This window comes from Colobus angolensis, unplaced genomic scaffold (genome assembly GCF_000951035.1).
Source record: "Colobus angolensis palliatus isolate OR3802 unplaced genomic scaffold, Cang.pa_1.0 Scaffold369, whole genome shotgun sequence".
Lineage (NCBI taxonomy): Eukaryota > Metazoa > Chordata > Mammalia > Primates > Cercopithecidae > Colobus > Colobus angolensis.
The window spans coordinates 1,240,545-1,264,376 of NW_012117032.1; the positions used below are offsets into that span (position 1 = coordinate 1,240,545).

General features: G+C 38.2%; 1 protein-coding gene across 1 annotated transcript in view; it reads right to left on the bottom strand.

The window, feature by feature from the left end:
• PHLPP1 (PH domain and leucine rich repeat protein phosphatase 1) overlaps window positions 1-23,832 on the bottom strand; it is a 264,871-nt gene that overhangs the window by 54,477 nt on the left and 186,562 nt on the right. The window contains exons 7-10 of the mRNA XM_011953596.1: window positions 22,974-23,176; window positions 20,902-20,962; window positions 17,249-17,344; window positions 12,212-12,367 (exon numbers count right to left, since the gene is read on the bottom strand). Coding sequence (XP_011808986.1) covers window positions 12,212-12,367; window positions 17,249-17,344; window positions 20,902-20,962; window positions 22,974-23,176 — 516 coding nt within the window. The remainder of the gene's footprint in view (window positions 1-12,211; window positions 12,368-17,248; window positions 17,345-20,901; window positions 20,963-22,973; window positions 23,177-23,832) is intronic.

Genomic DNA, 23,832 nt, shown 5'->3' on the forward strand with positions numbered 1-23,832 from the left:
CCTGATGAATTGATCCCTTTACCATTATGTAATGGCCTTCTTTGTCTCTTTTGATCTTTGATGGTTTAAAGTCTGTTTTATCACAGACTAGGATTTCAACCCCTGCTTTTTTTGTGTGTTCCATTTGCTTGGTAGATCTTCCTCCATCCCTTTATTTTGAGCCTTTGTGTGTCTCTGCATGTGAGATGGGTCTCCTGAATACAGCAAACTGATGGATCTTGACTCTTTATCCAATTTGCCAGTCTGTGTCTTTTAATTAGACCATTTAGGCCATTTACATTTAAGGTTAATATTGTTATGTGTGAACTTGATCTTGTCATTATGATATTAGCTGGTTATATTGCTTGCTAGTTGGTGCAGTTTCTTCCTAGTATCAGTGGACTTTACAGTTTGACATGTTTTTGCAATGGTTGGTACCTGTTGTTCCTTTCCATGTTTAGTGCTTCCTTCAGGATCTCTTGTAGGGCAGGCCTGGTGGTAACAAAATCTCTAAGCATTTGCTTGTCTGTAAAGGATTTTATTTCTCCTTCACTTATGAAACTTAGTTTAGCTGGATATGAAATTCTGGGTTGAAAATTCTTTTCTTTAAGAATGTTGAATATTGGCCCCCACTCTCTTCTGGCTTGGAGAGTTACTGCCAAGAGATCTGCTGTTAGTCTGATGGGCTTCCCTTTGTGGGTAACCCGACGTTTCTCTCTGGCTGCCCTTAACAGTTTTTCCTTCATTTCAACTTTGGTGAATCTGACAAGTATGTGTCTTGGAGTTGCTCTTCTCGAGGAGTATCTTTGTGGCATTCTCTGTATTTCCTTAATTTGAATGTTGGCCTGCCTTACTAGGTTGGGGAAGTTCTCCTGGATGATATCCTGCAGAGTTTTGTCCAACTTGGTTCCATTTTCCCCTTCACTTTCAGGCACACGAATCAGACGTAGATTTGGTCTTTTCACATAATCCCCTACTTCTTGGAGGCTTTGTTCATTTCTTTTTACTCTTTTTTCTCCACACCTCTCACTTCATTTCATTCATTTGATCTTCAATCGCTGATACTCCTTCTTCCAGTTGATCGAGTTGGTTGGTGAAGTTTGTGCATTTGTCACGTATTTCTCGTGTTATGGTTTTCATCTCTATCAGTTCTTTTAAGGTCTTCTCTGCATTGATTATTCTAGTCATCCATTCTTTTTTCAACGTTTTTAGTTTCTTTGCGCTGGTTATGTAGTTCCTCCTTTAGCTCTGAGAAGTTTGATCGACTGAAGCCCTCTTCTCTCAACTCGTCAAAGTCATTCTCTGTCCAGCTTTGTCCCATTGCTGGCAATGAGCTGCATTCCTTTGGAGGGGGAGATGCACTGATTTTTTGAATTTCCAGCTTTTCTGCATTGCTTTTTTCCCATCTTTGTGGTTTTATTTGCCTTTGGTCTTTGATGATGGTGTCGTACTGATGGGGTTTTGGTGTGGGTGTCCTTTCTGTTTGTTAAGTTTTCCTTCTAACAGTCAGGACCCTCAGCCGTAGGTCTGTTGGAGTTTGCTTGAGGTCCACTCCAGACCCTGTTTGCCTGGGTATCAGCAGCAGAGGCTGCAGAAGATAGAATATTGCTGAACAGCGAGTGCTTCTGTCTGATTCTTGCTCTGGAAGCTTCGTCTTGGGTGTACCCCGCTGTGTGAGGTGTGAGGTGTCGGTCTGCACCTAGTGGAGGATGTCTTCCAGTTAGGCTACTCAGGGGTCAGGGACCCACTTGAGCAGGCAGTCTGTCCGTTCTCAGATCTCAGCCTCCGTGCTGGAAGATCCACTGCTCCTTCAAAGCTATCAGACAGGGGCATTTACCTCTGCCGAGGTTTCTGTTGCTTTCTGTTTAGCTATGCCCTGTCCCCAGAGGAGGAGTCTACAGAGGCAGGCTGGCCTCCTTGAGCTGCGGTGGGCTCCACCCAATTTGAGCTTCCTGGTGGCTTTGTTTACCCACTTAAGCCTCAGCAATGGCGAGCACCCTCCCCCAGCCTCGCTGCCACCTTGCAGTTAGATCTCAGACTGCTGTGCTAGCAATGAGGGAGGCTCCGTGGGCGTGGGACCCTCCAGGCCAGGTGTGGGATATAATCTCCTGGTGTGCCGTTTGCTAAGACCCTTGGTAAAGCGCAGTATTAGGGTGGGAGTTACCCCATTTTCCAGGTGTTGTGTGTCTCAGTTTCCCTTGGCTAGGAAAAGGGATTCCCTTCCCCCTTGCACTTCCCTGGTGAGGCGATGCCTCGCCTTGCTTCAGCTCTCGCTGGTTGGGCTGCACCAGCTGACCAGCACCGATTGTTCGGCACTCCCCAGTGAGATGAACCTGGTACCTCAGTTGAAAATGCAGAAATCACCCATCTTCTGTGTCACTCACACTGGGAGCTGGAGGCTGGAGCTGCTCCTATTCAGCCATCTTGGGTGCACCCCCTCTCTTCCCACTTCTAAGTGCATTATTTTTTATTTTGTTTTTAGAGACAGGGTCTGTCACCCAGACTCGAGTGCAGTGGTCCAATCATAGCTCACTGCACCCTCAAGTTCCTGGACTCAAGGATTCCTGAGAGGCTCCTGCCTCAGCCTCTCAAACAGCTGGGACTCTAAGTGTATGCCACCATGCCTGCCTAATTTTTAAAATTCTTTGTAGAGATAGGGTCTTGCTATGTTGCCCAGGCTTGTCTCAAACTCCTGACCTCAAGCTATCCTCCTGCTTTGGCCTCCCAAAGTGCTAGGACTACACACATGAGCTACCACTCCCAGTCAAGCCGCATTACTAACAGTTTGTCACCACTTTTTGTATATTAAATTTCCACCCTCTTTCCCACCTTTCAGTCTCAAATCTACATTTATATATACCAAAATGCTCACTATCATTCCTTTTGCTAAAATATACTAGTTATTTCTTGGTTAGATAAGTTCATCCTCTGGTACACCATGCCCATACAGCTTTCTGTGTGGACATAAATGTTCTATGTCTTTACTCTCCAGCATGGTACCCACTAGTTACATGGGGCTGCTGAGCATCTAAAATATGACTAATACAATGAATTAATTAAGTCTTATAGATTTATAAATTGTAATTCATTTAAATTACCACTAAAAGTCACTGGATTACATACTTTTTTTAAAGAGGATGAATTTTATGGTATGTGTATATCTAAAAAGCTACATGTGACTACAGGCTTTGAATCACACTTAACTACTTTAGTAGATGCCTGGAGAAGGGATCATGGGTGCACAGATCTCTAAGTCCTTGAGGTCTTTAAAAAACAGCTTTATAGAGACATTATTCACATAATATTAAATATACCCTTTTAAAGTGTGTGACTTAGTGATTTTTTAGTTTTTTCACAAACTTGTGCAACCATCACCATCATATAATTCCACAACAGTTTCATCATTTCATAAAGAAACTCTATACCCATTTGTAGTTACTCATCATTTCTCCCTTCCTCACATCCCCTGGATTTACTTTCTATCTGTATGGATTTGCTAAATCCAAATATTTCATATAAAAAGAATCATACAGCATGTGTCCTTCTGCGTCTGGCTTCTTTCACTTAGCATACTGCTTTCAGGGTTTCTCCATGTTGCTGCATATACTAGTACCTTCTACTGGTGAATAATATTCCACTATCTGATATAACAGTTTGTTTATCCATTAATCAAGTGATAGACATTTGAGTTCTACTTTCCAGTTGTTATGAATAATGTTGCTGTCAACATTCATATACAAGTTTGGTGTAAACATATATGTTTTCATTTCTCTTGGGTATATACACAAGAGCAGAATTGCTGGGTAATATTGTGTTTAATTATTTGAGGAACTGACAATCTGTTTTCCAAAGTGCTTCCATCATTTTACATTCCTGCCAGCAGTGTATGAGGTTTCAATTTCTCTCCATTTTCTCTAACATCTGTTATTGTCTTTTTGATTATAGCCACCCTAGTGGGTATAAGTCATATCTGATTGTGGTTTTTATTTACATTTCCCCAATGGCTAATGATGCTAAGCATCTTTTTATGTGTTTCTTGGCCATCTGTATATTTTCTTTTGAGACATGTCTATTCAAATCCTTTGAACATATTTTCATTCAGCTATTTGTCTTTTTTATTGTGAATTGTAAGAGTTATTTCAAGTCCCCTATCAGATATATTTCTGTGGGTTGCATTTTCACTTTCTTGATGGTATCCTTTGAAGCACACAAGTTTTAAATTTTGATCAAATCCAATTTATCTATTGTTTTAGTTGTTGCTTATGTTTTTGGTGCTTAAATGTTTAACAGTTTTCTATAACTTAGATCTTAAAGGAGACTTCACTTGATATAAAAATCTTGAGTCAATCTTTAAGTTTTTAAAAAACATTGCTCCATTATTATCTTGCATTGTATAATGTTTTTGAGAAGTATAATGACAGTCTAAATATTTGCCTTTTAAAATTATTTATCTTTTTACTGGTAGTCATAATTATTTATATCTTCAAAATCTAATGGTTTTAATATAATAAGTTTTAAAATTGAACATTCTGGGTTTATTCCAGGTACCCAATCGATACTCTTTTTCAAATGTACTTTAAGATATTTTGTTTGTTGTTGAAAAAACTCCTTGAATGATATTTTAAAATAATACTTCTGTCACTTTTTTTTTTTGTCTTTTTTCTTCAAGGACACATATACAAATGTTATTCCTTTTGGATCTGTCTTCCATTTCCACTATTTTATCTCTAGCTTTTCAAATAATTCTTTACCTTATTTTCATGCTTTTCATTTTCCTTTGTTTCTTTAATGTCCCTTATTAATTTTTTGGGTGTGTTCTCCCTTGGGCACCCTGTAATTACTCCTCATTTCTTAGATAACTGTCATTTTCTTCCATTTTCTGAGTTAAATCACTCTTTCCAGTCCTTCCTGTTTGTCCATTTTATTCTTAGTTCCTTAATTTTTTGTTTTATATCATAAAATGTTCACTTGACTATCGTTAATTCTGCTTGGAATGTTGTCTTATAGTTTTGTTAGGCTTCACAATAGATTTTTTGGGGTACGAATTATTCCACAGTGGACATATGTTGTTTTTTATTTTCTCATTTTGGGAGCCAATAACCCAGTAAGGATCCATTCATCTTTTTCCCAATCATTTTCACGGTATCAGGTAGTTTTACAAGTTTCTTAGTTCAGTGCTGTATCTTCTATTAGCATATATCAAGTGAAGATACATTAAGGGATCTCTTTGTTTGGACTGAGTAGGGAAGGGCTATGTGTCCTCTGATGTTCTGGTTCACTTGTCTTGTAGAACCTTTAGTTTTCCCTCATTTGCTTCACTTCCTCTTTACCAATCCAATTGCCAATTTTCCTTCAATAACTGTATTTCTGGCTTGCTATTCCTTCCAGTTGCATGTACTTACACCTAAGCTTAGGTGGTAGTGGTAGACCCACCTAAAGCCCCACTGCCAGCTCCCCTCTTCTCTCTTCCCCACAGTTTTTCTCATTCTGCCATTGCTTAACACAAAATCTTAGGGTGAGGCAGGGATAAAGTCAAAGTATAATTGCTGGGAATTGATGCTTATTTCTCTTTTTATTTATAATTTACCCTCTCACTGAATTAAGATGGGGGCTACCACACTTTGGAGCTGCTAAAGGAACATATTTCTCATAGAAGATGCTCTAGCTCAGTATGGTGCAATCTGGCTGCACTTCCTAATTCTCTAGGGAGCTTTCCTTAGAGTAGAATTCTCAACTTCAACTCGAAGATATTCTTGTTAAGTAGGTCAGGGTGGGGCCTCAAAATCTATATAGCAGAATTCTGATGGTTGGTGGAGTTGAGAATCATCATGGTGCAAAAACCCTTGTCCTCATGCATTTTCGTGGTTTCTGGGGATACGCACACCCCTCACTGGCAGGGTAGACTCGCCCATCTCATCCATTTTAAAAGCATCAGAGAAACAGGGGCAAAGATTACCAAAGCAGTCTCTCAGAGTACGGGCAGAACTCTTCAGATAAGCCATGAACGGCCTCTTTCCAATCTCAGAGCAATGTTCACAGCTGAACACAGGAATGCCTGGAAGCTTCTGGCTAAACCTTTCTGGTTTGTTCTGGTTAATAAAAATGGAGTGTGCCATCAGAACTCCAACCTTGCTAAGATTACACAATCAGCCACTTTCCAATGCCCCCACCCTACTCTGTTCTCCAGGACTGAGGTAGATCTTTTTGGGAGAAATAAGGGAGAGAAAAGAATGAAAATTCTCTTCCCCTTCATAGTATTCTAAACATCATTGACTGATTCTCTAGTTTTGAAAAACTTGTCAGTTGATTTTGATGTAATAACCCTGGTTAAGAACTATACCTTAAAATATCTGAGAAGCACAACACTTTAAAAAGCAGAGCGGGGATGTATATGTTATCTAGAAATATCTCTAGACACATTCAGTTTTTCTATTAAAATCCTTCTTTTATAAAAATCTATTTGTTTCAGCAGTAGTACCTGGGTCACCTTAAGCTTTCAGTGTGTTCAGCAGACCATCTGCACTGGAGTCACTGGGGGAGCCTTGTTAAACACACAGTTCCCAGACTATCCTTCTAAAATCGAAGTGAGAAGACCTGAGATAAGAGCCAAGAATCTGCATATTTGATAAGTACTTTAGGGAATTCTGAAAACACTTTGAGAAACACTATCTTAGTCCACTGTGACTCTCAAAACATCAGGCACTTCATGATACATCAGAACGTCAAAAGACAGCCCTCGCCACTGAAAAAAACAGTTGCCTACAGCTCAGATTTTTAAAATGCCAGAAATATCTGTCTTTGCCAAAAGGCACCAGTTGTCATGGTCAATTGATCATGCTCTTCTAAATTTTCTGTTCCCTTTTAGTCCTTTTGATATTTACACATATTCTCTCTGAGTCACTAAAACTTATGGTCTGTAATGTGACTAATACTCTGGGAATATTTAATAAACACACACGAGCAATTACCACGAAGCTCATTTGAACATACACTTCCCCAACTTCTGCCCCTGAAAATACCTTGTACTAGTCCCCTCAGGAATAAAAACAGACCTGGCTGCCTTCCCACAGCAGGGACCTATAACTTCTTTAACGGGTCCATTTTGGCTTTGTTAATTAGGCTGACTTCATCAGGAGAAGCGGTCTGGCCATCAAATGTGTGTGCAGATGCTAGGTGGACAGGGAGTCAGCCATTGCCAAGATTTCAGGAAGAAACAGAAGGATGGCAGTCCCTCTGGCAATGTCTCATCCAGTCTGGTGACCCATGGAGAATGTCTACCCTCCCCGCACCCATCTGTTGATGACAACTAATTATCTGAAACTCCTTTGGGGTTTCCATCAGGAAAATCCTCAACTCTAATTAAAAAGACAGGTAAATGAGAAATCTAGGCCCATGATCTAGATTAGAATACTTCCTCAAGTATTTAGAGGAAGATGAAGATGACTAAAAGTTGTCTAATATAACACAGATTCCCCTGTCTCTTATTTGGTTACCAAACAGCTTCCCGCTACCAGGTATAGTAGATTAATATATACTATTCTAAAGCTGCAATACCTTTTTTTCATTTTTTGAGACAGGGTCACACTCTGTAACCCAGGCTGGAGTGTAGGTGGCATGATCAGAGCTCACGGCAGCCTCGAACTCCTAGGCTCAAGTGATCTTCCCACCTCAGCCTTCCAAGTAGCTGGGACCAGAGGTGTGAGCCACCACACCTGACTTGTTTTTTTTGTTTTGTTTTGTTTCTTTCAGTTTGTAGAGACATGGTCTTGCCATGTTGCCCAGGCTGGTCTCAAACTCTTAGGCTCAAGCAATCCTCCCATGTTGGCCTCCCAAAGTTCTGGGATTATAGGTGTGAGCCACTGTGCCTGGCCCTGTAATACTTGACAGTATGAGACTGGCTTTACCAGGAAAAATTCAGAGCAAAGGAAAACTCTCATGAGTCAAAATGTGGTCTTCTGCCCTGTGTCCAATAACACATGCTTCTCTGATATTTCTCATAACACTTGGTAGCGCAAGTTCTACTTAGAGGATGAACCACTGAAACACATAAAGCCCTTTTCTCAGTTATATAACGAAACACAGAACTGTAACCATAACTTATTACCACAAAAAAATATAAAAAAGGAATTTACATATTTTTAAGATTTGTATTATGTAGCAAACTGAATGGAAGGCAACTGGAGCAAAGTTTCACTAATGCCTGCAGCTGTTTGCCAAACACACAGCTTTGTATCATCCAACAACAAAATGTTGCTCATCATACCATAAGCCTAAATTATACTAGACCAACTTTATAATTTTCTGTCTATTCTACCTTCTTAAACCTACCTTTCACTATAGTTTATTGTGCAGTTACTTTAAACTCTTCATTAGACTGTAAGCTTCTTGAGGATAATTCCTATGTGTAGTCATTTCTCAATGTCCTACGCATCCAGCACAGTGATTTAAACTCAGTGAGATGTTTGCTGCATTGAACCATGTGAACAAAAACAAATCACAACTGAAACCCCCTGCAAGAATCCAGTCACAAAGAATCTTTCCTAAAAACTGTCTTTAATATTTTAAATTTCATGTTTTCTGGGTTGGCCTACTTCAACAACTGTTTACTAATTTATTCATTCCCCCCTGAAACTCATCAAACCAAATACACGATATTTGTAAATGTTCCTGAGTTTAAATTATGTCTCAATAAAACAAAATGTAATAAAATTTTTATAAATAGGTAGGTAAAAACCTCCAGTATTGAGGTTGTGCAAAGAGGGTAAGTATTAACCTTTAAAGGCAATACTTTGGTGGAAATCATTAGAAAATGTTATTTTTGTTATCTTCTAACAAGTGAACTAATATAAAAATATGGTTTAGAAAAACAGCTAATCAAATTTATCCCACCCCCTTCACATAATCCTGTCTGCCCAAGATAATTAACAATCTTAACTTTTCTTTCTGTTTCTACTAAATCAGTTGCTATGCTGTGCTGGAGATGTAGCAATTATAGCTTGGAAAACAAAGGTATGGGAATATGCCTTCTTGAAACAGTTTCTTATTTCTCCCATTTTTTGGTCATTTGTTTTACTCTCATAAAATAAAACCAAGATATTTGCCCCTTCTCATTCACCCAACCCTTTACTTCAGAACTCTCCTGTGCCAGAAATGTATTTATCCTGCCCTGTCCTCCCCTCACAGCCTCCAAAGGCTGGCAAATTCTCCCTAACAGCCCGTTTTCAAAAATGCAGCTGGCTGTAGACACGTCAGTCTATTTGTATGGGGATTTCTGCCTAAATGCCTTTAGCTAACACTGCTGGCCTAGCTTATGATAGCAGTGTCCTTCCAGTGGCTCAGTTCACACCTTTGTCCAGTTCATATTCATGTTCCAGTTCACACAATCCTTCCTTTTCCAACATACAGGTACCATTTGGGAACTGAACAAATAAGCAAGATGAGAAAACCGAGGTTTAGAATGACCTGCACAGAATTACAAAGTCAACAATCAAAAGGCAGTGGTTCTCAATCCTGGGAGTCATTACAATCCCCTAAAACCACAATTGTTCTTACTTAAATCCTTGTCCAAACACATCTAAACATGAAAATACAGTCTCCAGAAAATGAAATACAGAAATGTATTTCTGAGAAAAATCAAATTCTCAGAAATGAATAAAGAATTATTATTATCTACTGGAAATTCTAGCACTGACAACCTTTAATAATTGTGAACTTACCAGAATTGGCCAGATTCAGAAACGGTTTTTATTTCACTCAGACTCCTAAAACCTATATCCACTCCTTTATTTGGTCCTACAGATTCAGTGTAGAACTCTAGGGGAACAAGTGGATTCCCATTATGACATAACTTATAATTCTCCATAGAAGAAATCAAATTTTATAGTATTCACAACCAAAAAGTGTATGTCTAAAGTGATCTGTCTCTGCACATTCTGCTTTGATATTAATGTAAAAACAATAATTCTGGCCTGGTGCAGTGGCTCACACCTGTAACCCCAGCACTTTGAGAGGCTAAGGCGGGTGGATCACTTGAGGTCAGAAGTTTAAGATCAGCCTGGTCAACAAAGGGAAACCCCATCTCTACTAAAATTACAAAAATTAGCCAGAAGTGGTGGCACGCACCTGTAATCCTGGCTATTTGGAAGGCTGAGGGAAGAGAATCACTTGAACCCAGGAGGTGGAGGCTGCAATGAGCTGAGATCACACCATTGCACTTCAAGCCTGGGCCACAAAGCTAGACTCCGTTTCAAAAAAAATACCCCAAAACCAAAAAACAAGAGTTCTTTCAATGATCTTGAAACATTTCACTTTTTACCAGGAGGAGGACATAGTACTGGCCAATTACAATATGACAATCCCATTTTCTCATAGTTCTATTGTTTCTTTATAATTATTCCAGTTGGAATTCGTTATAACTTACATGAGTACACTGAAGATAATTTTCGTTTTAAGTGAGGAAAACAGAACAAAAGGAAAAAGAAGAGTACTAGAAATGTTCTATATCTTGTTCTGGGTAAGGTGGTCCCTGCAACCATTTCTATAAATATGTAAAAATTCATTGAGCAGTACACTTAAAAGTTGGACACTTTACTGAATGTAATCATATTTTTGTAGTAAGATTTTTTTAAATCTTATTAAAGATTTATGGAAAAGATGAGGAAGAAAAAAATATAAAGCCTGGAATTGAAATTCCTTAAATTCTCTATCATTTATTACACAAATATTTTTTGAGCACCTTCCTTTATTCTAGATACTGTAAGATGTTGATGATAAAACTATAATTAAGACACACTCGTTGGCTGCATGGTGTTAGTAATCTAATAATGGAGAGAGACAAGTGAATAAGAAATTACAACAGTGTGTGATGGCTATTCTGATAGGAGTAAGCTCAGGGAGTTAGGCACATGCAGTGGGAAATCTCATTCAGCTTAGGAGAACAAGAGATCGCAGACGGCCATTTCACCCACATAATATGACACATGCTGAAACATAGCTAACATTTATTTTGTAAGGTAAAAAGATCCGTCATCATTTCCTTCTTTTCTCTGCACTTCTAGAAGCAAAATTAAATTTAACATTTTTGTCTTCATTATGAGATACACTAAAAGTTAGATCCTTCATATTGTCTCTAAAATAATGGTCACTCCCCAAAAATAAACATGGGAGCAGAAGTCAAAATAACCCAGGCTATCAGCCTTTGAAACGTTTTAGAATGATGCACATGGGTTCTCAAGCAAACAGGATGCTCCAAAGTAAGTTAACAGCCACTGTTACTTAAAGCTTTCTTTAAAGAAAATTCTGTATGTGGCAACTTATCACAACAAAATAACAGAGCTACATTTAATGTTGAAATTAACCTCTCCCTCCCATTCAAAACAACTTCTTCAAATGCTTAGTGTATGATACAAGTAATTTAGGAAAATTTTGTTTCTTCAAAACAAAATAATTGAATTGAATATGGAGTTAATTATGGTAAAGATAAGAAGGACTGATTAAAAAACAGTAAGTGCTGGGCACTGTGGCTCGCACTTATAATCCCAGCACTTTGGGAAGCCAAGGTGGGTAGGTCGCTTGAGGCCAGGAGTTTGAAACCAGCCCGGCCAATATGGCAAAACCCCATCTCTACTAAAAATACAAAAAATTAGCTGGGCATGGTGGCACATGCCTGTAGTCCCAGCTACTTGGGAGGCTGAGGCAGGAGAATCGCTTGAACCTGGGAGGCAGAAGTTCCAGTGAGTCGAGACTGCACCACTACACTTCAGCCTAAGCAACACAGTGAGACTCTGTCTCAAAAAATCAAAAAACCAAAAACAACAATAACTAAGCTAACTCTAGGACAATTCATCTCCATCTCCCAAAGTCCCAAACATGTGAAAGCAGGAACAGAGAATCATAAAATAATTAAGCTAAGCCTGGCATGGAATGTGACCAGGTAGTAACACAGGAGCACACTTCTCATCCTTGTTTTACACCTACATCCCCATGACACATGTATAGACAATGTAACCTACTTTGTTCCAGAGAGCAGCAAAGTTAATAAAGTATCTATAGGTTGCTCCTGACTCCATCGCCTACAAAATGGTCAGTAAAGTGGCTGGCAAAACTATTTCCTTCACAAATCTGGGACAGACACATAATCAGAAAGTTTACACAGTCTCAGGTCACAAAAGACAAAGATACAAATGAGGGAGTATTTATAGACTCAGATGATAAACAAGACAAACGGCTTTACCTGTCAGCCTTCATCAGAAGGTTAGGCGGGAGCTCAAGGAGCTGGTTGTGTTGCACATCCAAGACCTCCACCGAGGTTCTTTCTAGCCTTTCAGGAAGCCTTGCCAACTGGTTGTGTCCTGCCAGTAGTTTCCGGAGACTGCTGTTACAAAATAAGCTGTATAAAAAGGGACAAAAGACCGAAAAATGAAAAAGAGTAGAATACTTAAAATTATCTCTCCAAAAATCACAAATTCATTTGAAGCAACTACAAATTCATTTTAATATAAATTCAAACTTGGAACTATTTGTGTTTCAATACTTTCTATACTCAAGAAAAGGAGGAAGGAAAAAACTATGTAAACAGATACTGAGCAAAGAAGCTCTACATAGCAAAAAGCAAGTTCTATAGATGGAGCCACTGAAGAGATCAGTCTAATCTTGTCAGGGTCACAAGGCAAGCTTTGAAAGGCTGCATGCTTCTCCAGAGTAGGGCTTGTATCTTATATTGTCCCAGAATGCTGGGTGCTTTACCCATAAGAGATTCTGAATAAGCACAGCTGAGCAGTCTTTACTTACAGGATCTGCGTTAAATAAAGGGTTATTCAATCAAACTTTTACAAATGTCAACTGAGAAAATGTTATGTTTTTCCTCAGTTGCATTTCACAATCCTAATTGTTTCTTCTTTGCCTCACTTCCCTGGCTGTATGTCTCTGTTTTTTTCTAGCTTAATCCTAGACCAAGGTAGAGACTCCCTTCTGAAAGAGCAGCATGTACTTAATCCACTATTTTCTTGAGAGACTTAAAGAGCCATTTGGAAGCTTGGCTGTGTTTCTTGTAAAGGTCATCAGAACTGTCAGAGATGATGAATACTTGTTAATCTAATGTAAATCTACATTATGACCACTTCAGACTTCCCTAACATTACAGAGAATAAAACAGGCCCTGGGTTTAAACAGACATCTCAGGGGTGGGGAAAAGTGAGGTTACAATTTGCATCCTGATCACTTTAGATTAAGAATTTATCAATCTGCCTAATTGATAAATTAAGAATTTATTTATTAATCTGCTGTCAAAGAATGAGGCTTCCTCATCCACCTCCTGTTTTCCACCATTCTGATCTCACTCATGAATGCCCATAATTTTTTAAAATTAATTTTTACTTGACAAAAATTAGCATACATTTACGGTGTAAAACACGTTTGAATATATGTATACATTGTGGGATGGCTAAATCAAGCTAATTATCATATGCATTACCTCACATATTTATCATTTTTTTTCTGGTGAGAACATTTAAATCTACTCCCTTACCTATTTTCAAGAATACAAGACATTGTTATTAACTGTAGTTAAAATGCTGCACAATAGGTCTCTTGAACTTACTCTTCTTGTCTAATCCAAATTTTGTATCCTTCAATCCACAAGAGTTAAAAATTCCCGTAACATTAGGGCATAACTTTATTCACTTTAAATAGCAAATGGAGTTTCTTTGCTCACGAAGATGCTAGCAAACTGTCTCAATGCTGTGACACCACAGGCCCCAATTAAAGATATCTAAGTTGGCAGGTTTAGATATCAGTGTGACAAGACAGATTATCCGGGCCAGATTATCTATGCAGTTACCATTACCATACGGCAGTCTCTGTAATGGTCATTCCAGCCTATTATTTCAGCATGTGGTTCATCATATATATATATGTATCCTTTACCACATAAATAACTAAAAGGTGATAAAATCTTTTATCTTGATTTTTCCAAATAAAAAAGATCAACTATAGGATGAGTATTGAATGCTAATTATTGGGTTTAGTTCAATTCTTTTGGGTATTGTCTAAACATTAAAATACTTTTTCCTTTTTAATACATTTCTGCCTCTAATAATTTCTCTTTTGTCAAACTCTTTTTTTTTTTTTTTTCCTTTGAGATAGAGTCTCACTCTGTCGCTGAGGCTGGAGTGCAATGGCGCAATCTTGGCTCACTGCAACCTCCACCTCCTGGGTTCAAGTGATTCTCCTGCCTCAGCCTCCAGAGTAGCTGGGACTACAGGCATGTGCCACCACGCCCAGCTAATTTTTGTATTTTTTAGTAGAGACAGGGTTTCACCATGTTGGTCAGGCTGGTCTTGAACTGCTGACCTCAGGTGATCTGCCTGCCTTGGCCTCCCCATGTGCTAGTATTACAGGCATGAGCCACCGCACCCGGCCCTGTCAAACTCTTCATATACCTTACTTGGACAAAGTATGAGTATTAAATCAATTTTAATTAATCATTGTCTTGCCTGAATTTTTTTTTTTTTTTCTTTTTAAGAGGCAGGGTCTCAGCTCCGTTGCTCACGCTGGAGTGCAGTGATGCAACCACACGTCACTGTAACCTCGACCTCCTAGGCTCAAGCAATCCTCCTGCCTCAAGTCTTCCAAGTAGCTGGGACTACAGGCACACACCACCATGTCTGGCTAATTTTATTTTTTGTAGAGATAGGGTCTTGCAGTATTGCCCAGGCTAGTCTTGAACTCCTGGGCTCAAGCAATCTTCCTGCCTTGGCCTCCCAATGTGCTGGGACTAGATCAAGAGCCACAGTACCCAGTCTTGCCTATTACATCAACAACGGGGCTTATACAGAGTTTGCAACTGAACAACACTATAAACAGAAAAACAATGCACACTCTTTTTGTTCCATGTGTTAAACACACACACACACAAGAATACAGTAACAATAGAGCATTTGGGATTTGCATTGAATAAGCATTTGTTTAGATTCTCAAAAAGCCTGTTCTGATGCAGAACAAATTAAAGATCAACAGATCTGGGGGGAAAAATTGGACAAAATGTCAGTTATCTTGCATTTGTTTGTTTATATATATAAAATATAAATATATATTAAGGTATAATATATACAAATATAAAATATATATATGATATATCTTTGTAGCCTTCAGCAAAACAGAGAACTTGGATGCCAATGTGCTATCTGTGGGATTGAGGGGTGAAAGGGGGAAAGAGAACAGAGAAAAGAGAAGAAAAGGCCAGGTGCGGTGGCTCATGGCTATAATCCCAGCACTTTGGGAGGCTGAGGCAGGCGGATCACCTGAGGTCAGGAGTTCAAGAACAGCCTGGTTAACACAGTGAAACCCCGTCTCTACTAAAAATACAAAAATTAGCCAGGCGTGGTGGCACGTGCCTGTAGTCCCAGTTACTCGGGAGGCTGAGGCACGAGAATTGCTTGAACCCGGGAGGCAGAGGTTGCAGTGAGTCAGGATCGTGACTCTGTCTCAAAAAAAAGAAAAAAAAAAAAAAGAAGAAGGAAAGACATAAAGAAAATAGAAGATAAGGTAGAAAATTTTTTTCAATAAATTATTTTTTTCCCTACTGTTTTCGTTTTTCCTGTTCTTTTACTAAAAGGGCCATGCATGGACACACACACACAGACACACAGACACACACACACACACACACACACACACCCTCTTGTTAATAGTGATGGCTGCAACGGATCACCTAAATGCTCAGTCAACATAATATTCTAGGGCAGAAAGCACTTTCAAATGGATCATATTTACAGGTATAATGTATTGCTGGGGAACATAATGAAATTAACAGAGCTTTTCAGGGATGAAAATATAACTCAGATTTCTTTAATAAGAGTTACATTCTAACACAGTGTTATCAAATATATGCCACGTGTAATTTTAAATTATCTAGTAGCCACATTAAAAGAAAAAAAAAAAGAACAAGTAAATGAATTCTCAGAGTATTATTTCATTTAACCCAGAATATACCCCAAATATTAACTTAACATGTAATTAATGTACACTATTATTAATATTTTACATTCCATGTATATTTTACACTTACAGCACTTCTCAATTAGGATGAGTCACATTTCAGGTGCTCAACAGTCACTTGGCTAATGGCTGGCTGGGGGCTACCATACTGAACAGCTGAACTCTAACATGTTTACTAGGCTTACCAAGCAAGTGTATCTTCTTGGTAAGGAAACAGGAATGGTGATCACATACCTTTAAAGATTGTGCACTAAAGTAAGTTTACTCCAAAATGGTAACATACTTCTACAATATTTTCACTGATGTTTTTGACTATACATAGCTAAAAATAACTGACTTCCTCTGTTCAGTGATTGGCTGAGAATGGTGGAAATAATAAGACCTGAGTTGAGGCAACCACAAGTAACTATATGAATTTAAGTTAATTGGAATTAACAAATACACAAAATTTAGTTCCTCAGTCACATTAGCCACAATGCAAGTGCTCAATAGCCACATATGGCCAGTGGATACCATACTGGGCAGCACAGATACAGAGCACTTCAATCATCACAGAAAGTTCTACAGGACAGCACTGGATAGACTCTTAGGGTTACTAACTGCATGGCTAGTTACTAAAAATTCACTAATATTTTGGACCATGATTAGTCAACTTGAAAACATCTGTGTATACTTACAGACAATAGAAGTCATCATGTGGCTGTTTTGCAAATCTTGCCATTAAAGTGAAAATTATAAAATAAAAATAAGAACATATTTAAGAGAGAGAAGTTCTTGAACCTTCTACTCCCAAATTTCACAACAAGAAAAAGAGAATCTAGTCTAGTTTGCTCTTTCTAGGTTTCATGACCTAACCATCTTATTTCCTCCTCAAAGTTAAGGTCTAGGGAGAACAAAAGGTATTTATGTTAAAGTAGACATATTAAGTCAACGAACAGAGGTGGAAGATTCTGAACGACTTAAGATCCCAGAAGTGGGCTAATCATATTGTTTGCTTCAAAGATTGTTTTTGGCTTACTTAAAAATTTCCACCAAGCACAACTGCCTGCAAGGTTTTGAAAAGTCTGGCTGAGAGTCAAAGCCTCACTCTACCCCTCACTGCACTGCATGAAGAAAGTTTGTAACTGGAAGGCACCACACGGGGTAAAAGATACCATACTCGTTTTTAAAGCAAACTCTTTTAGGCTTATGATACCAAGTTAAACACCGAATCAGCAATTTTTAAAATTGCTCATCTATTGTGAGATCCTCTCATTGGATCTGCAATACTCACCGGGCAGGAAGTTCACATATTTGATTATGGCCAATATCCAAAACTTCTAGCTTTCGGCTTTCACATACCCACTCAGGCACATTTTCTAAGCGGTTCCTAAATGCAAGAACATAAAATTGTTTGGTTGAATTTGGCCTCCAAAGTGGTTCTAAACTCAAATTATTACAAGGAATAAGTAAAACCTTAAATGAAACACCAAAGTACCGTGGGCATAAATCGAAAGAATATGTGGATTCGCTTTTCTCCAGAAGTAGGAAGAATTGTGACAGGGAGAAGAAATAAAGAAAAAGTAAGGAAGAGGCAGAGCACAGTAGCTCATGCCTATGGGAGGATCGCTTGTGTCCAAGAGTTTGAGATCAGCCTGGGCAACACAGCGAGTCCCCATTGCTACAAAACATAAAAAATTAGCTGCTCATGGTGGCATGCACCACTAGTCCCAGCTACTCAAAAGGCTACAGTGGGAGGACTGCTGGAGTAGAGTAGTTCGAGGTTCACAGTGAGCTATGATCTCATCGCTGCACTCCAACCTGGGTGACAGAGCGAGATCCTATCTCTAAAAAAAGTTAAATTTTTTAAAAAGAAGGAAGGACATAATTACATAATCTGTAATCATCTCTAAACTCTTGAAAAAAAAAGCCTAGCTCCAAATTGACTTTCCTAAAGGGTCTACAGACCTATGCCAATTTTGGGGAGAATCTGTGTTACACTGAAAATAAAAACACACAAAGTCAAATGGCATATCACAGTTTTATTTTCAAATTTATATTTTTTCCCTTAATATTAAAATATTTCCCAACTCCAGCTGTCATCATGAAAATATAGCCATGGATAAATGGGAAGGGAGAGAAATAGTTTTAAAATGGTGGCAATGAAAAGTTCACTGACAGTTAACTTGAAGAATTAATTAATTACAAACATTTACTTGGGCATTAGATGGTAATTACAGTTACTATAAAAAAGAGAACTAGGCGGGGCATGGTAACTCATGCCTGTAATTCCAGCATTTTGGGAGGCCAAGGCCGGCAGATCACCAGAGGTCAGGAATTTGAGACAAGCCTGACCAACATCGTGAAACCCTGTCTCTACTTAAAAAATACAAAAATTAGCTGGGTGTGGTGGCACATGCCTGAATCCCAGCTACTCGGGAGGCTAAGGCACGAGAATCGCTTGAACCCAGGAGGAGGAGGTTGCAGTAAGCCAAGATCGCACCATTGCACTCCAGCCTGGGCAACAAGAGCGAAACTCCATCTCAAAAAAAAAAAAAGAGAGAGAGAGAGAACTAAACTAATGCTGTCTTTAACTTTTAAATGAATTGATCATTACTTAGATAAACTACTCTATTTGAATGTGTCCCTAGTCACACTGGTTATCCTTTTACTTTCTTTTTAAAATACGTAAAGTGGCCAGGCACAAAGAATTTCAAACAGTATGTACATTATGATCACAATTCTTTATACACAGATGGGTAATTCTGTGAAAACATGATGCTTGGGACAAGAATTATAAGATATTACAGCGAAAGGAAAAATAACTGTGATGTTAGGGTGGTGGAATCATGCGTTATTTATGTTCTTTAATTTTGCAATTATATCTACTCCTCAATTAAAATACAGAAATAGAAGGAATTATCTTCTGCTTAGTGTCTGTCATAGGCACACACAATTCTGGATTTGAAGCCCTAAACATTGACACACTCATTTTTTTTTTTAATTGTTAGTATCTAAAACATCTCAACAGGATAGGGGATTGAAAGTACTCTTTAGTAAAAACAACCCCAACATATAAAAATTAAAACTTCTGTAAGTGATAACTTAGAACTTTGTACGGAGGAACCTGACCTAGTAAACTCTGTGATAGGTGACAGCATGGGAGGTGGATGAGGTAGCGTGTTATAGTGAAGGTTCTGGTCATGAGAGTGGCCACAGGAAGATGAATATCATTTAAGGGGCAGACTTCAGAGACAAGCATGACACAAGAGTTTCCAATTCAGTCTCACTTAGGGGTTTAAATGGCTAACATTTGCTGATTACACTGTATTTAAAAAGTAGTTTAACTCTATGACTAATTCTTGAAAATATATCTGGGCCGGGCATGGTGGCTCATGCCTATAATCCCAGCACTTTGGGAGGCCAAGGCTGGTGGATCACTTGAGGTCAGGAGTTCCAGACCAGCCTGGCCAACATGGTGAAACCCCATCTCTACAAAAATACAAAAATATTAGCCAGGTGTGGTGGTGTGTGCCTGTAATCCCAGCTGCTCAGGAGGCTGGAGCAGGAGAATCATTTGAACCCAGGAAGTACAGGTTGTAATAAGCCAAGATTGCGCCACTGCACTCCAGCCTGGGCAACAGAGCAAGACTCCATCTCAAAAAAAAGAAAAGAAAAGAAATCTGTTCAAGATATTTATACGCACCCATGTATGCAAATCCCATTCCTATACTGTTCCTATACTGCTCTTATTCAAAATGTGAAAATAACATTCAGGGTTGCTGGGGGGTTGGGAGGAGTAGGTGGTGAAAGAAAACTAATTAGGTAATGTCTGATTTAAGTTAATTAAATAAAATTATCTGATGGGTAGTTAGTAGGAAATGTAAGAAGCACTACTCAAAGAGCTTTATGATTTTATAATTATATATTTATAATAAAAATTTAACTGTAGTATTTTCCCAATAACCAAATACTGACATGTCTTGCATAATTGTGATTCAGTATACTATTAAAATAGCTAAGCCTGTGTAATCTCAAGACAAAAGGCAAAATTCTGTACAAGACAAATCATACAATAGTTGTGATTAAAAAGCATGGTGACTATTAATAAACACACCAGAATTTAAGCACTGAAATGAGTGAACGGTTGTCACCTTGAGTGGGCCACAAACTCCCTATGTTTAGAACATTTTTGTGTATCTCCTTTCGAATTACCTTCAAAATGAATTTCAATTTTATAATTCATTGTTAAAATTTTTTAAGTTTACTTCGTATAAATACACACTGTAGACACTGTCAAGCCTTTGTGCCTTTAAGAAAAAGTCTACTACAATATTTGTGGTAACTGCAATAAATATAATATACCACAGAAGCAAATTACCATAAAAGGTAAAATGGTTAGCATATTCAAAAAGAAGCTAAGAAAACCAAGCAGGTTGTATAGAATTTCTACTTTGATAGGCTTTGTCACTATTTTCTAAGAATTCTTAGCAAAGAGATATATATCTAAACAAGGGGGGAAGAAATCAAAAGAAATAAAGCACTTAAAAAATTAAATTATCCTAAGACTTGGCAGAGTTTAAAAAAATTAAAAAAAAAATTGAAAATAAAAAATAAAATTAACATTACTTCAGGGAAAGACACAAAAATATGATTCATATAATGAAAAGAGTTATTAGAACTTTAAGCCATATGTCCCTCAACTCACCTTTCAAGTTCAAATCTGGTGTTCAAATTGGTGTGCACACTGACACTCTGATGCTCTGGTTTGAGCTACAAATGTATTTTCATCAACAAATACATATCATTTTAGAGAATAAAGTAAAAATCATTAATGTTTTATCATTTACCTTCAAAATATTAAAAAGTACTTGTGCATAAGCTCAGTTAGAATTACTAAATAATTTTCTAGTAGACTCTAGAGGGCTCTAAGACTTGACTTCTTACCTTGAAACATCCATGTAGGACAGATAATTTGGAACTGGGTAAACATCAAGTTGAACAAGTTCTAGGAAGGAAAAAAAACACAAAGACATCACTATCCAAATGACAGAGACTCTTTTTGTATGTGGAACATCATTACTGTGCTTTATTCTCTATTGTTTGTTTAGTTTAGGAAGTACAATACATCATTTGTTCAACTTTGAAAGTACAGAAAAGTAAAAAAGAACTTTTAATTTAATCACAAGATCTTCTTCAGAGATTGAAATAAATCACGTATTCTAATTTCCTGCCTCTTTTCTATCCCTTTACTGTTGCTCTCTTATTGTTATGCAGGCTGTATTACATCTGAAGGATTAACCATGAGTGCCATCCTTTTAAAACCCAAGGGTCCTTCCATAAAACCAAATAATGCTTCTTGTCTTTTGCCCTCATCACCTTACTGAAACAGCACTCCAGCGGGTCACAAATGACTTATTTTACTTAAATCTGAAACTCTTCCTCAAAACTTTATGAAATATGACACCACTGTCCCCTGTAACTTTGTTTCTTGGGCAGAGTAGTTTGTAAATGTCCTTCCGCTTCTCTAAACAATTACCAAGTAATTCACAGGTGCAGCTCCTATCTGGTTGCCCAGTCTGGCTCCAGCTAAGTGTGAGGGGTTTGTAAGTTGACCTTTGGTACTAGCACTCTCCTCTCTTCCAGTTACCTTACTTCCCTGGTTTCAGGTATCACCTCTGAGCAGATGAGTCTCAAATCAACATCTATAATCCTGACTACAAGTTCCCATTAGCCCACATGAAGCCCATCACAGTAACTTGGATTAGTGGAGTAGTGGATTACCCTCAACCTTCTCCTATAAATGCATTCTGTACACACTCTTTTCACATTAACCGCCTTAAAGCATCACTTCCATCATGTCTCTTCCACTTTAGAGTCTTTACTGGTTCTCTATTGCTTATTATACTAAGGCCAATGCTTCACTATCTGACTAAAAGCATGCCTCTCCTAATTACATCTGTGGGTTCAGAATTCCCTGTCTTCTCCCAACTGCCCAACAAGCCACATTCAGATTCTTTCTTCCTACTTCATTCCCACTGGTTATCTAAATCCTATAACCCTTCAGTGCTCAGCCAAACTGATTACATTAGAAAATATACCTATATGAGGTTTGGCTTGTTTTTCTGAGATAACAGTAATCACATTTGAAAAATCCTTCATCTTTCAGAGCTCATGAACTGCACTATGCATAAAACAAGTGCATGATAAACATATGTTCAACTTGCAGTAGTGAACACTTGTTTTCATTCAGTTTACTGACTGCAGGGAATTGAAACCTTCATCTTAGCAAACATATGCCCATATTACCTTTTCTTTTTTGGAACTGCCCTGATTTTCAGATTCTTAGAAAGAAACATTAAATGATTAAGACTCTTGCTTTATGGTGTCCTTGTGGGTATATCATTCTGGTTTATCTTTTTTTAATAATCTTTTTTTTGTTTTTAGACAGGGTCTCACTCTGTCAACCAGGCTGGAGTGCAGTAGTGTGATCTCAGACCACTGCAGCCTCCACCTCCTGGGCTCCAGCAATTCTCCTGCCTCAGCTTCCCATTCCCAAGTAGCTGGGACTATAGGCATGCACCGCCATGCCCAGCTAACATTCTGGTTTATCTTAAGGTGAGCTCTCTGTTAGTCAAACATGAAACTGGAAATCCTGAATGGAGTCAAAATAAAACTTCCTTTCACTCTCCAGTATTAAATAAAGGTTCCAGATTTAGTAATAAGGTAGTAAAGATCTCTAGATCTTGGTAATGTAGCCCAAGAAATAGTTCTCTTTTCTCTCTTTAAGCCGAAAATCCAAATCAAAAGTGTGAGTAACTTCTAGGGAAAATAAAATCTTCCTTTTTGATTCCTTTAAATAGTAAGTCAGCATTTTTCTTTTGTGACTTTTATTTTAACAAAATTTGAGCTATTTTACTAACTATTTGAGCAAAGAACAATCAGAGAGGCAGAAATAATGATGCTGGGTACATTCTTGGAACCAAAAGAGCAACTTTGATGTGGCCTATGATACATACCATTAGAAGAGGCATAGAGTGCTTTTAGGAAATAGCCACAGATGTCTAATGTGACCAGTTGATTCCTTTCACAGTGTAAAACTTCAATGTTGTTGAAAATCATGGCATCTAGATCACCAAGTTTATTGTCTCGTAGGTCAAGCTGAGTAACATGCTGTAGAAAGTCCACTTCATCTGCTATCAGCTTCCTAATTATGTTCAACCTTGAGGGAAAAGGACATAAATAGAGACTACAATTAACTGCAATGCTAAACACCCTAATACAAGAGATAGCGAGAAAGAACTCAATTCTCTCTGTACTATAGTTCTCCATGATTTTTGGAATCTCAGCATCTGGCCTTGCTTAACTAGCCAGACTATCTATTTTTAGCTACAATTCCATGAGGTTTTAACCTTCACAATATATTCTGAAACACAAGTGACACCACTACAGCTGGGAGAGGAATAAGCACATTGACTTTACCTTAATTTACTTCTAGGGGGAAAATAATCCACTTAAGCATTGACTTCCAAAGAACTAGGAACTGACTTCCAAAGAACGGTGAAACTATACCATACTGAAAAGAACATAAGAAACAAAACTCAGAACAACTGTTACACACATTACAACTACAATGAATATTGAATGAAGGAGAGAGGATGCATGAGCAGGCGGATGAGTAGGATGGAATTAAAGGTTGAGGCGGAAAAACAATAATGGACCGGAATCACATAACAAATAAGAGTTGCACACTGAATGGGAGCACCAGAGATGGGAATGCAAGCACATGACTCCCAACTGCTCAGGACCAGGATGAACCACCAAAACTACCTCCATCTATAAAATACTGCTTGTATAGAGTGAAGTGCAGAAAACACT